Source organism: Eleutherodactylus coqui, chromosome 3 (genome assembly GCF_035609145.1).
Source record: "Eleutherodactylus coqui strain aEleCoq1 chromosome 3, aEleCoq1.hap1, whole genome shotgun sequence".
Classification (NCBI taxonomy): domain Eukaryota; kingdom Metazoa; phylum Chordata; class Amphibia; order Anura; family Eleutherodactylidae; genus Eleutherodactylus; species Eleutherodactylus coqui.
The window spans coordinates 4763957-4780230 of record NC_089839.1 but is presented as its reverse complement, the minus strand read 5'-3'; the positions used below and the strand labels follow the sequence as shown (position 1 = coordinate 4780230).

The 16274-nt window shown below is 43.5% G+C and overlaps 1 protein-coding gene across 1 annotated transcript in view; it reads left to right on the top strand.

The window, feature by feature from the left end:
* The window catches only part of USH2A (usherin), a 903954-nt gene that overhangs the window by 480140 nt on the left and 407540 nt on the right, over positions 1–16274 (top strand). The window contains exon 33 of the mRNA XM_066594449.1: positions 4747–4894. Coding sequence (XP_066450546.1) covers positions 4747–4894 — 148 coding nt within the window. The remainder of the gene's footprint in view (positions 1–4746; positions 4895–16274) is intronic.

Sequence of the window (16274 nt, the reverse complement as noted above, 5' to 3'; positions counted from 1 at the left end):
ATGTTGTCATGCTCCATTACAAGACAAGGTAAACAGGCAATGTTTCAGGTACACGGCCCTTCATTAGTCCAATACTGGTTACTGGACCCAAAATATATATCAAAAAAGTATGCTGGAGTTGATGCCTATACATTTCCTATTAAGGCCTTTTTAAAATTTGTTTTGGGTCCAGTAAACACTATATACAACCTGATGAAGGGTCGTGCACCAGAAACGTTGACTGTTTACCTTGTTTTGTGAATATCACAGCTGTGTTTGTTTTAGATACTAATAAAAGCAAAGGGAAATTGAATATCATATAAAAGTTTAAGTAAAGTAGAGCTGGTGGTCTGTTCCACTATTCCTTTTATGTGATTGTGTATGGGAAGTGGTCAGCCTTCCTTGGTACCTGCTGCATTACGTCGTATATTGGGAGTGTGCTATCTGAATTGTGTTTTCTGCAATACTCAATCAGACTGGATATATGGAGGTGTCCGTGTATGGAGTCTGGTGCAGCTTGTACAACAATGAAAGAAGGCTGGGTGACCCTGCAGAACCCCGTGCACAAGTCCTATAGCTGCTGGCTTTCAGGATCAGCAGATGTAGATCTTCTGTACCATAAACTGGTTTGGCTTAAGACCAAATCTAGAGGTGAAACGGGAGGTAGTCCGGTCTTCACCCTTTAACTCCACCAGTCGGCTTGTGGGCTTTGCTGCAGGGTCCCCAAGCCTTTACTGTGGAAGTGGCAGCTGACTCTACTATAGCTCAAGGCGCGGTACCTGAGGGTTTGAACCGGAGTGTGATTGGAGAAGGTGGCTTAACTTCAGAACCAGGAACAAGCCAGTGGTTGGGTCACAGAGAACAGGCTGAATATGGTATAACAGGCCAGAGGCTGGGACAGGCAGCCAACGGAAGCATAGTCAGTATAACAAGCCAGGGTCAGGAGCGGAGATGGGAACGTACTCAGGAATAGCCAAAGTCTGGAACCAGAGCATCAGTACGAAGTTATAATAGAAATGTAAACAGGACCAAAAGACCCAGACTTTGGCACCCTTCACTCCTGTGAATGGATGCCTGATATAGCTATGGAGAGCAGATGATTGGCAGACTTCAGAAGTGGCCATCTACACGGCTGCAAACTGTAACATTGACTAATCTACCACAAATGCTCTGTCTCTTCCATTAGCAGAAGGCAGATTGAAATATTTGCCCCCCAATTCTCAAAAAAGTGAGCGCAACTGTGCCCACTAGCATCTGACAAAAAATATAAAACTGTCTGTGCCGGATCCGGCTTTGAAAAAGTTCATTATTTTTAATATTTTATTGCTATTTTTTACTATTTTTCTTGATTATTTTCTACATTTTTTTTAAATCCGAGGCTTTTGTGATCAGCCTAACAAATGCGCCCAAGTTTACCTATTTTGTTCAGACTTTTTACTTAACTTAGAATTCTATATATGGATATTTGTTTTGATGAATACCATATGAAATATTCCGCCCTTGATTATGAATAAATTTACATTGATGTGGATAGCATGCATACATTTATCTCGCCCTCGTATGCACTTGGACTTTCTAAATATATTCTCCATTATTACTTCAACATTAAATTGTAAAAAATGTTGCCGGCAATTAAAAATTAGGAAAAAAAAAAATTATTCAATACGGTGCAGAAGATGATCTGCATATCCTTTGTGCCTAATCTAGAGATTGCAAAGGTAACATTTAATATGAATCAAGCCAGCATTTTACCTTATGTCTAAAAATATATTGGATGGCTCCTGGTGTACGTTTATTAATGTAAATGCAGCGGGGTCATTTAAAGATCACAGCCATGTCTAGATTCAGCGAGGTAACAGAGGGGTGTATAGCCATGAGACGGAGAGGCTGTTAAGGTGACAGATCTGTAAAAGAGCCCTTAAATGAAATGCAATACAAAGTATGTAGAAACAAGTCTGAAAAGGCTGCAGTGAAAGGTTTAAAAAAGGCACAAAAAGTTTACATTAGAAAGTTAATAAATTGTACAAAAACCTTAAAATAAAATGTTAAAGTTTTACAAAATCCAAGAAATGTTCCATTTTTTTTTATTTTGTGACTTCAAAAAGAGTTTTCTGGATATAATACATAAGATAAAGGAATACTAGGAAGTTGTCACAGTGCAACACCACCGCTCCTCTACTTTACCCGTCACCGGGGCTCCGCCATCCTTCATGCCCTGCTCTGTTCTTCTCTGCAACCCTGGCATCTGCCCATAGGGCTCATGCATGCTCCCGCCCTCTCTCTTAAAGGGCCTCTGCATGCTCCCTTAATCTGTCCCCTTCTAATCCTGTCTTTGCACTGCCTATATTAGGCACCAAGACCCAAGGGTGGATCCTAAGCACCTTGTCTTATTAGCCATTGTGACAATGCCCTACTTGGTGTGGGCTCAGCCCAGTCATGATTTAAAGATATCTGTGCTTTTGTAAAACCTTTGACATGTCATAAAGACCCCCACTTATCATTGAAATGAAGGGGGTGCAGCGCTCATTTGAACTCTAAACCCCTTCGGTTGTATCTGGTTGCATTTCTTACTCTTCAGCTGTTCCTGGCACTCGAAGACAGGTTCATAGATGCCTACAGAAAACATCTATGAGCTCGTCTTCCGCTGCCGAAAACAGCCGAAGAGTAAGGAACGCGGCCGAAGGGGCACAGGCCTTGAGTGAGCACTGCAGCACCTTCATTTCAGCAGTGGGAGCCCCACTGATCCAAACTTTTTAGAATGTGTCTATGAAACATCAAAAGTTTTGAAAAGTTTTACCAAAGTAGTCACTCTTTAACCCCTTTGAGATCAGCGTATTTTGTGCCTTTAAGACCAAGTGATTTTCATAGTTGCATTGCAAGATCCATAACTCAATGAAATATGAGTTATGGATCTTTGGGGTTCATAGAATGTCTTGTATATCTTTTATTACATATTATTTTGGGGGGAAGAGGTATAAAAAATATCCAGAAATTCCAGCATTGTTTTTGGGCTTCGTTTTTACAGTGTTCACCACATGATCATCTTCTCCTCCGGATCGGCACGATTACTGGGACACCAAGTTCATGGAGATTGTTTTATTTTTTACTACTTTTGCAAAATACAAACACATTTTGTAAAGTAAAACAATTGGCGCCCCGTCCAAAGGCCCCGACATTTTCTGGTAATGTTACTCTGTGGGCTCACTTTCTATCGGTAACAGTCTGGGGTATAGGGGACTTTTGAATAGCGATTCCATCATTACTTGTTTAAACTATTTTTACGGCATAAGTAGCAATATATTCTCATTGTCTGAGTCGTTACAAACAGGGTATTACTTATTATGTGTTCTTTTTTTACAATGTTTTTGGTATTTTATTTATTTAAAATGTTTTTTTTGGGGGGGGCATATTTTTTTAAAACTGGATTTCTTTTCTTTAAGCCAAACTTTATTGATTTTTTTACACTATTTTTTAGTCCCTCAGGAGGACTTTAAGATGCAATTGTTTGATTGCTAGGATAGTAAACTGCATTACTCATGTAGTGCCTTTTAGTAAGCCTATGACGTTCATTAGAATCTACAAGAGGCAGGACCTAATAGGCTGACTTACATGGCAAACATGAAGGCCTTTGCCAGGCAGTCAGCTGCTATGGGAACCCGTTGGTACTTCGCATTACTGGGTGCTGATTGGTGACAGAAAGATCCCCCACCCTCTGTCATCTGCTTACATGCTGCAGTTGCTATCAATTGTGGCAAGTAAGGGGTTAAACTGCTGGGATCTGAGGTTTCTCAGATACTGGCTGTTATAGCAGGAGTCCAGCTGTCAGTGGTCTGTCAAAGCCACCGGCCTAAAGAGATGTCTGTGCAGGTTTAAAGCCCATTAGTGAGGCCAGTAAAGAGGCGTATCAAGTCTCTAATGGATTTAATGGTTGCCGATTTATGTGATACTGCATTTGTCCCTGGAGCGTCCAGTTTAGGGACAACACGTGGCTAGCCCTATAACTGCTGATTCTTAGGGTTTACAGAAGACGGACTGCGGTGACCAGCTAATCTCCGGATACCTCCTTTCTTTTAACTTTTGTTGAGACAACCCAGTAAATATGAAGGTGCAGTTTATTCCGCAGCCATTTGAGGCCACATTAAAAATAAAAAACTCCTGGAACTATGGCCTTGTTGTCCAATGGAGACGAAACCAATACTAGAACTGGCAGCAAAATGTGACATCAAATTGAGAGGGCGATGAGGCACCAAATCATACGATGGAGGTGACGTCAGAGCCATGTGGACTGTGTGTGACCATCAAAGCTCCGCAACATAGTGAATGGGATGGAAATGTGATGAAATGGTCACACCAGGCAGAGGTCACCTACAGAGGTTGACTGAGAAGATGCAGTAAGAAACAACAGGAAAGCTGTGGAGCCAGCAGGAGGTCGATAAACAGTAGCAACAGATGTAATGTGTTTGGCTTGTGGGTCATATTTCATGTACCTGTGCTGCCTAACATCTGGACCATGTGCATCCTAAGACAATAAGACCCAAGCAGTGATTGGTGTAGACCAGAATGCCCAACTGGTATGCCACTATTTTTTGTAAGGCAGTTTGGAGGAATTATCATGTTGTGGACTTGTCTTTGAGAAGTGGCCATGTGATCATACGATGTCTTAGACTGCGATGACAGGTTCTTTACAATAACCCTTTGGGGATGGTTCTATGGAATTTATTTTGTTATTATAGAAACTTTGAATTACAAGAAGCCCTTTTTTTCCAGGCTTGCTCCGGAGGAGGATGTGCAGAGAGTGACATCACTGAGGCTTCCACATTGGAGAGTCTACCGGAAGGCATTGGAGCGTTGAACATCCGGTCATATTCTCCTGGATCTTTTCATATTAACTGGTCAAAACCTCAACGTCCGAATGGTAAGACGTTCATGATAAACGGAACTGATTATACCACTGAATGTTAGTGCTAATGACCATCTCTGTGACTTCATGGAGACTAGTCCAGATCTTCATGAACCACTATAAGTCCTCATGCACACCAGAATTGCAGCTAGGCCTTCCTGCACACCAGCCGAAGATACAGTTTGGCGCTTACCAACCCCTTAACCAGTTAATGAATTAATGGGACATTATTTTTTTAATTAATTTTGTTCCTACTACGTGAAGTCTGGATCTGGATATCTGAGGGTAATGCCTCACAGTGGGGCTTCTGGGTAGCTGTGATGCACAAATATGTGCTTTCAGCATGGTGGCACAGTTTACAAATTAACTGTTATTGGCGGTATCCCCCACAATGAGAGTGTCCTCTTATGTGCTCTCCACAGTGATAGTGCCCTCCTATGTTCCCCCTCCACAATGATAGAATCCTCCACCTATGTGCCCCCTACAGTGATAGTGTCCTCCTGTGTGCCCCCTGCAGAACTCACTTGTCCATGTAACGGGCTCATGAATGCATCGGTAATACATGTGTGTGAAACTGTCATTAAAAAGTGATGGTGTATTACTAGAATATTCCATCACGTTATGATTGTTGGGGTCCGACCTCCAGAACTCCCATCGAGTTAAAGATTAAACAAGTTCTGCATCCTCCTCAATGTTTTATTACACTATGCAGAGAAAATAGCACAGACCTATGCAAATGAGCAGTTTGTTGTCCAGCCGGGAGCGCCGCTCTTTCGAGAAAATATATAATTGAACCCAACGCTAAAACAGCACTGCGGCCTCTTCTTTGGGATCATGGGGGTCCCACAGGTCAGACCCCAACGATCATAAAGGCAAAAAAAATCAAGCCCATAGATGAAGTTGTCGGAAAGGGATGAAACTCAGGCCGTACATGTAATGGGCGCCATAAGACCAAATGTTCTTCAGCCAAGCGCTCAGAAATGGTTCTGACAGACACAGGGGTGTAACAATGGCGCCCTCTGTCTCTGGATGGTGGGCAATTCATGGATACGACCATCCAGCTTCTCCCATCCCAATAATGCGCCCCCCTCTGGTAACGGGGGGAAATCTCTTCTCTGCGTCGTAGAGGCGTCTAGTGGTCAACAAGCTCTACACAAGCGGAAGAAGAGGTCACTACACACAAGAAGCCTCCGAGAGCCTCTTATAGGCCAAGGGGGGGAACCACTTTTAGGGTCTCCGGTGACACGACCGTCCATCTAATCACCACAACTCTCATCAGTAACGGATCTGCTGGGATGGAGCCGCATGCCGGGTTTTGCAGCAAAACTACAGCTTCTTCTGGGGGTGTATTCCGGTGAGAGGCCATCACTTCATAAGATGCAACAACCCTTTAATTAGTGGACTAAAAACTTATTTTCTACTTGTTTTAATTCTTTTGCCACTTCGTTTTCTTACCGTCATTTTTTTCACTCTAAGCAATTTTTAGAAAATTGTGTCAAAAATCCTATTTATTGCATTTAATTAACGAGTTTAGCAGGAAGTCTTCTCATGTAGCAATAAGCATTGAGCAGGAAAACACCGGTGTTCTCTGAAGACGACATCTCCAAGGACAGAAGTGTGACAACATGTGTCCTAAATAATGCAGCAGTGCTGCGCCCAACAGCCGCAGATTAAAGTCACGTGATCAGAAAAAACTGCGCATTACATTGTTTTTATACAGTTAATTGAAGCTGCAGATGAGGTTTCAGTACACCTTCATTTTCGGTTACCATTTGGAAACTTTCTTCCAATTTGTCAGTAGAAATTAGAATAAAATAGTTAAAAAGGTGTAAACAACCCAAAATATTATGTGTGAATATATCGCTTTGTTTACACGGAGTTTTGCGCTGTGATTATTAAAATATCCTGTAAAATTGCATTAAAAAAATGCACAAAAACATCAAAATGTAACAAAAAAACAGACTGCGGTTGCGTCATTCTGGCGCCTCCACAGAGCGGCTTTACTGCAGGCTTCCTGAAGCAGAAAATCCACCGCAAAGTCACAACAAATCCGCAGTGACCAAGCATACACCTAAGGGCAAAAGCACACGGGACGCGCAGGAATACGCTCACAGCGCATGAACCAGGACATTTATGAAATGTTGGCTTGTACTGTAGATGCTGCATCGCTTCCACATTTGCAGCATGTGTGAAGGCGGCCTACAGGCTTTGGATGCAAAAAATAAAAAAAACCCATCACATTAATGTCTCGCCTGGAAGCTCCTGCACTAAAGGTGCATTTTGTATACGGAATGTCCAATTCTTCCGTTCAGGGACTCTTCACAATGGTTTCGTGTTCATTAGCGGTATTCACGCCCGTTAATAGTACCTGCAGTAAGGATCGGGCAGGACCCCCCGTCCCGCTGTTTTTTTCATGCACAACTACACTCCGTAGCGGTGAGCGTGGTTGCGCGTTTTTGCCCTCACTGAGGGTGGATTCAGATGAGCGTAGGCGCAACTTCCTCCGCCGGCTTTCCAGAGCACAGGAGATTGAAAATAACCCTGGAGAGACAGGTGCCGCTCGATCCTTCCCACACAATGTATTAACCAGCGTGAATCCCATCTTTTCTCGGACGTACAATTAACAGGCAAGAATGCCGATAGTGAAAACGAAACCACTGAGATCAGTGATTTTGTTTTGTCCCGTTTGTCCACCATGATAATCACGGTCGTATAAGGGAAGAAAACGAAACCACGGATCTCTATAGGATTCACTGGTTTCTTTTCCACTGTTGGGATTTTTGGGCTGTGAAGACTACAGCCGAGAAAACATAGGACCTGCCGCTATCTTCCTCGTATGTAGGGGATACATTGTGCCAGGAGGATCGGGCGGCACCTATCTTCCCGCCTCTTTTTTCAAACTCCTGCGCTCTGGTGCGAAGCTTAAACTGCCTGCGAGAGAGAAGATATATCCCGCGTTCAGGCGCAGCTACTCTCCGTACTGCCGAAACAACAAACGGGTGTTTTCACACACGCCAGAATATTCCGTGCAGACAATATCTACAACATGTCTAACATGTGGGCGTGATGCGGATTTGAGGCAGAATCTCGGAGGATTTGCAATGGTGAAACTGCTACAAATCCACATCAAAATCTATGTTAGATATGTGCAGTGACCGAGGCGCAGGGCCCGCAGCTGAGGAGATGGTGGGGTAGCTGTTAGGGATGTCACGGTGGCACTACCATCTCCTCCCCTGATGGACGTGTGCGATCCTCTACCAAGGCCCTGGCTGACCTCTCCAGGCAACGCTGGTGGTTGGTTACCTGTATAAACCTGTATAAAAGTTTCCTGCATGGAAACTTTGGTATTTGTCACGGGTGACGCCACCGTTCCATCCGCTGCGGTGAACTCCGACGATGGTGCAATACACAGTCCGCACACGCAGGGCTGTACTTTAAATAGACTGAACCGGGAACGGGCGGTAAAGCCTTTCTTTACTGGAACATCCAACAGGGATAATACACAACAGTCCTTGCAATGGAGGATTGGCTCTAGGACAACTTCTATCTGTGAGGAGGCAGGGAGGCAACTCGGGGCATCTTACTTCTCTTACTCTCTCTACCAGCCAGCACTCACTTTTTGGTTGTCTGTGAAAGTATTCTCTCAATCCTTCCATGGTGGCTTCTAAACTCTATGCCAACTGGGGATAAAAAGAGCTATTCTCCATTCTCAGTAGATGGACATATCGCTCCACTTCTTCCATATTGGATAGGCCTAGGTAGGGATGTCTTAGGAAGACTTGCAGTCTCACGGGCTGACTACACCAGCTGACTGCTTGGCAAAGACTCCAGACTCCAACCACACATTTGCACACCTGGCAAACACATATATCTTTCACGCTCATGTGACAACATTGGATACACACAAACTGTTACATTTTCCGGACATATCCACACATTAACCTCTTGCGTGCTGCAGCTGTGCAATACACATAAATCACTAAGAAGACAATGGCACAGGGCATCCACATTAAAGACATGACAGACATCTATGGACAGTTATGGAGGGGCCAGATATGTATACTTCAGGCATATGTATACACCTCTAGATTTTGGTGCAGATTTTTCTGCACGGAATATGCTGGCATGTGTGAAAACACCCAAAGTCTTTCTACAAGTCTTTTAATTTGGCTTTTTTTCTTGCCTGGGTTTTTCCCAGGTGCGTTTTCTGTGGCATCTTCTTGGCCGTAGGGCTCGCTCACATGTTGCTGACTCACTGTGGGTCTTCTTGGCCGTAGGGCTCGCTCACATGTTGCTGACTCACTGTGGGTCTTCTTGGCCGTAGGGCTCGCTCACATGTTGCTGATTCACTGTGGGTCATCTTAGCCGTAGGGCTCGCTCACATGTTGCTGATTCACTGTGGGTCTTCTTGGCCGTAGGGCTCGCTCACATGTTGCTGACTCACTGTGGGTCTTCTTGGCCGTAGGGCTCGCTCACATATTGCCGATTCACTGTGGGTCTTCTTGGCCGTAGGGCTCGCTCACATATTGCCGATTCACTGTGGGTCTTCTTGGCTGTAGGGCTCGCTCACATATTGCCGATTCACTGTGGCATCTTCTTGGCCGTAGGGCTCGCTCACATGTTGTTGATTCACTGTGGTTCTTCTTGGCCGTAGGGCTCGCTCACATGTTGCCGATTCACTGTGGGTCTTCTTGGCAGTAGGGCTCGCTCACATGTTGCCGATTCACTGTGGGTCTTCTTGGCCGTAGGGCTCGCTCACATGTTGCCGATTCACTGTGGGTCTTCTTGGCCGTAGGGCTCGCTCACATGTTGTTGATTCACTGTGGTTCTTCTTGGCCGTAGGGCTCGCTCACATATTGCCGATTCACTGTGGGTCTTCTTGGCCGTAGGGCTCGCTCACATGTTGCCGATTCACTGTGGGTCTTCTTGGCCGTAGGGCTCACTTACATGTTGCTGATTCACTGTGGGTCTTCTTAGCCGTAGGGCTCGCTCACATGTTGCCGATTCACTGTGGGTCTTCTTGGCCGTAGGGCTCGCTCACATGTTGCCGATTCACTGTAGGTCTTCTTGGCGGTAGGGCTCGCTCACATGTTGCCGGTTCATTGTGGGTCTTCTACAGCAGAAAATCCAGAGTGAATCCACAACAGGCGGTGCGGATTTTGGTGCAGTTTGCATCGTCTCATTTAAAGGAGTGAAATCTACAGTGAAAAGCTGCAGCATGAACTGATAAACAGGTTTGGGGCGTCTTCACACGGGCGTGTTTTGGTCCCGCTATGCGGCTATGATGATCCTGGCTGCATAACTGGGTGAAACAAAAGCACTGATTTCAATGGTTTCGCTTTTACTAGCGGGATTCTTGCCCATTAATAGTACAACTGAGGAAGGGTAGGACCTGCCCTATCTTTCCCGCATGTAGTTAATACTACGCAGAGCCTATCTTTTCACTGTTCTTTTCAAACTCGCGCACTACGGCGCAGAGTTTGAGCATCTCGAGAAGGAAACAAAAACATTCATATGCAGCTACACTCCGTAGCGGTGAGCGTAGTTGCAGTTATACTCATGCGAAGCCGCCCTTAAAGCCAACCGGGCTGCTCAAGCTGAACTGCAGATTTTCTCCGCAGCATGTGGAAGGGATTGCTCATCGTCCCATCCACAATACTTTGACTGTAAATGCTGTAATTCTGTTGCAGAAAATCCGTACAATTTTCGCCCCATGCGGGCAAATCCATATGAAGGGGTTTACTGGATTTTTTCCTATAGAAAAGCATATGGGAAAATGACTAAAAAAACACCAAACCCCAATTACATGCTGAAAAACGCCATGGACTCAAAAAACACCAAAAGTGGGAAAAGCTGCTGCTAAAAATACAGTTTGTCGGGCCGTTCACATCTTACTATAACCAACAGCTAACATCTGGATACATTGTTGTTTGCTACAAAACATGTGATGGAAAACAGCAAAATAAAAAGTGTCAATACTGGAAGTAGAAACGGAAAGAAAGGTAAAGTATCCAGAAAAGGCTGATATTCTCCTCCCTTTCGTATCCACTTCTGTATTTTCCAGCTGCATAGTCAGGAATCATGATAGACATATATATATATATATATATATATATATATATATATATATATATATATATATATATACGTGTGCATGTGGGTATATATGTATATATTTTTTACAAACCTGAAATCAAGGAATCATTTCCCACTTTTTTAATTTTTTTTTCCAGATTTCACTAACTATTGTTCTGACATTTGAATGAAGGTTCTCCTCACATGTGACAGACTTGCTGCAGAAACTTTCTGGACTGTTCCATTCATTTGAAATAAGCAGAAAAGATTTTCAGACGTTTGTTGAATTTGAATTCCCTTTTGTTTAGTCTTTAGTTTTGTCGGCCTATAAAGCTTACAAAATGCATCAACCTCAAACACAATGATAAGTATTAGAGATGAGCGAGCATACTCACTAAGGACAATACTCACTAAGGACAATACTCACTAAGGACAATACTCGCTAAGGACAATACTCGCTAAGGACAATACTCACTAAGGACAATACTCGCTAAGGACAATACTCACTAAGGACAATACTCACTAAGGACAATACTCACTAAGGACAATACTCACTAAGGACAATACTCACTAAGGACAATACTCACTAAGGACAATACTCGCTAAGGACAATACTCGCTAAGGACAATACTCACTAAGGACAATACTCACTAAGGACAATACTCACTAAGGACAATACTCGCTAAGGACAATACTCGCTAAGGACAATACTCACTAAGGACAATACTCGCTAAGGACAATACTCGCTAAGGACAATACTCACTAAGGACAATACTCGCTAAGGACAATACTCACTAAGGACAATACTCACTAAGGACAATACTCACTAAGGACAATACTCACTAAGGACAATACTCACTAAGGACAATACTCACTAAGGACAATACTCGCTAAGGACAATACTCGCTAAGGACAATACTCACTAAGGACAATACTCACTAAGGACAATACTCACTAAGGACAATACTCGCTAAGGACAATACTCACTAAGGACAATACTCACTAAGGACAATACTCGCTAAGGACAATACTCACTAAGGACAATACTCACTAAGGACAATACTCGCTAAGGACAATACTCGCTAAGGACAATACTCACTAAGGACAATACTCGCTAAGGACAATACTCACTAAGGACAATACTCACTAAGGACAATACTCACTAAGGACAATACTCACTGAGGACAATACTCAGGACAATACTCACTAAGGACAATACTCACTGAGGACAATACTCACTAAGGACAATACTCACTAAGGACAATACTCACTAAGGACAATACTCGCTAAGGACAATACTCACTAAGGACAATACTCACTAAGGACAATACTCAGGACAATACTCACTAAGGACAATACTCACTAAGGACAATACTCACTAAGGACAATACTCGCTAAGGACAATACTCACTAAGGACAATACTCACTAAGGACAATACTCACTAAGGACAATACTCGCTAAGGACAATACTCGCTAAGGACAATACTCACTAAGGACAATACTCGCTAAGGACAATACTCGCTAAGGACAATACTCACTAAGGACAATACTCACTAAGGACAATACTCGCTAAGGACAATACTCACTAAGGACAATACTCACTAAGGACAATACTCGCTAAGGACAATACTCGCTAAGGACAATACTCACTAAGGACAATACTCACTAAGGACAATACTCGCTAAGGACAATACTCACTAAGGACAATACTCACTAAGGACAATACTCACTAAGGACAATACTCACTAAGGACAATACTCACTGAGGACAATACTCAGGACAATACTCACTAAGGACAATACTCACTGAGGACAATACTCACTAAGGACAATACTCACTAAGGACAATACTCACTAAGGACAATACTCGCTAAGGACAATACTCACTAAGGACAATACTCACTAAGGACAATACTCAGGACAATACTCACTAAGGACAATACTCACTAAGGACAATACTCGCTAAGGACAATACTCACTAAGGACAATACTCACTAAGGACAATACTCACTAAGGACAATACTCGCTAAGGACAATACTCGCTAAGGACAATACTCACTAAGGACAATACTCGCTAAGGACAATACTCGCTAAGGACAATACTCACTAAGGACAATACTCACTAAGGACAATACTCACTGAGGACAATACTCAGGACAATACTCACTAAGGACAATACTCACTGAGGACAATACTCACTAAGGACAATACTCACTAAGGACAATACTCGCTAAGGACAATACTCACTAAGGACAATACTCACTAAGGACAATACTCGCTAAGGACAATACTCACTAAGGACAATACTCGCTAAGGACAATACTCGCTAAGGACAATACTCACTAAGGACAATACTCGCTAAGGACAATACTCGCTAAGGACAATACTCGCTAAGGACAATACTCGCTAAGGACAATACTCACTAAGGACAATACTCACTAAGGACAATACTCGCTAAGGACAATACTCACTAAGGACAATACTCGCTAAGGACAATACTCACTAAGGACAATACTCGCTAAGGACAATACTCACTAAGGACAATACTCGCTAAGGACAATACTCCCTAAGGACAATACTCACTAAGGACAATACTCACTAAGGACAATACTCGCTAAGGACAATACTCACTAAGGACAATACTCGCTAAGGACAATACTCACTAAGGACAATACTCACTAAGGACAATACTAAGGACAATACTCGCTAAGGACAATACTCGCTAAGGACAATACTCACTAAGGACAATACTCGCTAAGGACAATACTCACTAAGGACAATACTCACTAAGGACAATACTCACTAAGGACAATACTCGCTAAGGACAATACTCGCTAAGGACAATACTCACTAAGGACAATACTCGCTAAGGACAATACTCGCTAAGGACAATACTCCCTAAGGAAAATACTCGCTAAGGACAATACTCACTAAGGACAATACTCGCTAAGGACAATACTCACTAAGGACAATACTCGCTAAGGACAATACTCACTAAGGACAATACTCGCTAAGGACAATACTCACTAAGGACAATACTCGCTAAGGACAATACTCACTAAGGACAATACTCACTAAGGACAATACTCGCTAAGGACAATACTCACTAAGGACAATACTCACTAAGGACAATACTCACTAAGGACAATACTCCCTAAGGACAATACTCGCTAAGGACAATACTCGCTAAGGACAATACTCACTAAGGACAATACTCGCTAAGGACAATACTCGCTAAGGACAATACTCACTAAGGACAATACTCGCTAAGGACAATACTCACTAAGGAGAATACTCGCTAAGGACAATACTCACTAAGGACAATACTCCCTAAGGACAATACTCGCTAAGGACAATACTCGCTAAGGACAATACTCACTAAGGACAATACTCACTAAGGACAATACTCCCTAAGGACAATACTCGCTAAGGACAATACTCGCTAAGGACAATACTCACTAAGGACAATACTCGCTAAGGACAATACTCACTAAGGACAATACTCGCTCATCTCTAATAAGCATCTGACGAGGTTTGGATTCTTTTTCACGTTCTATTTACAAAAACACTAGAAAAAAAAAATCTTCAAAAAGGTTGCTATTTTTCTCGCGGTGATTTGGGCGTATCGCAGCCGTGGCATTCCCTGTCTATGATGCGACATGATTAATTAATACCCAATAAAGCCCCAGATGACGAGGGATTATTCCGCAGCCGGTAATTTATGACACTTCTGAAGTCCTAGGTGTTTTTCAGGGACGGTTTAGGAAGTCGCTTTCATTGTTTTACTTAATGTAATTTTGAGAGTGAGAGGCAGATTGATATTTTTCTTAGTTTTAGCATATGAGGCTCTGAAATGGTTGCTATATATCTTGCATGTCCTTGTCTTAATTCATATGTGCATACGCATACAAAGTAGGCTGTGAAATAAAATCTGTTCGAGTTTCCCAAATATATTGTAAGGTTGCTGTGACTGATATAACCCGCCTGCCCTTGAGACGCATTGAAGTACGGACATGCATTTGGCTGGAAGAGAAATTATCTGCGTGCGGATTACTGTTTTATTCAATGGCTAAAAAGGGTTTGTGTTTTTGATCAAAGTTAACGAGAGCCCCGGATCATTGCTCTGTGAAAATAGGCGACTCCGATAATAATGGGGTCCTAGCCTATGCATTGACAATCAGGATGAAAAGGAGTGGAATTTAGTAAATATACTAGATCACTGTTCCTCCAGTCCCACGGAGGTGCTGGTAATCAGCGCTGTACTTATCACCAGAGGCAGCTCAGGGCGAGCCTTGTAGAGACGGCGCCATGGAAGCAATTACTTATATTTTAAATCATGGAGTCCAACCTGTGGCCTCAGAAAGCATGCGGACCAGGAGGTCTATTGTGTGTGACTGTGGAGTAACGGAGTGCAGAGACACAAGTGGGTGGAGCCCGGTGATGGCCACTTACAGTTCAGCCACTGCTGTTGCTGCTCCAACTTGTAGGTGAGTCACTGTGAAGACAAGAGCCAATAGGGAGCCGTGCTGACCGAGTCTAAACTAGGGAGCCCCCTCATTGGTCTAGCTCTTAGTAGTCCCACCTCCAGGCCACATTAATCACATGACACACTGCCAGCCTGGAGTCATCGGGATGTACTCTGTGGAGCAGCGGTGAGCCGCCCGATGCCGTTAGCTCCGCCTCTTCCTGTCTAATTCTCTCTCAGTCTGCAGCTAGGTCAGCCCCTGGCACCCGGCAGCAGTGCTGTTAGTGAGTCTGTTAGAGTTGATGAATTGGTGGCCCAGTTTGTAGACTAGCCGGGTCGGCCACCCCAGCCGCATTCATTCAGTAGTCATCAGCTGGGCGCCGCCTCTGTGGGTGTTATTTTATTATTTGGACCCTAAGGGTACGTTCACATGTGTGAATTATTATCCATTATTTTTTAATTATAACACAAGATTTACAGGGTTTGTGAAATCAGACTTTCCCGACTCTGAAGCCTCTGGAGGGTATTCTGCTGCTCCAAATGGGACGAAATTTGGACAACGGCCACTTCAGGCGCTGCACTCACCATTTATGTAAATAAATATATACAAAATCAGAGCAAAAGCAGAATTTATTATACAGAACTGACCCTTTGTAGGAAGGCTCTAGTACCCTGTTGTACCACCTCTAGCTTGGATACAAGATGGGATACGGGCGGGCATGGAGGCTCTAGTACCCTGTTGGACGGCCTCTAGCTTGGAAACAAGATGTGATACAGGGGGGATGGAGGCTCTAGTACTCTGTTGTACCACCTCTAGCTTGGATACAAGCTGTGATACAGGCAGGCATGGAGGCT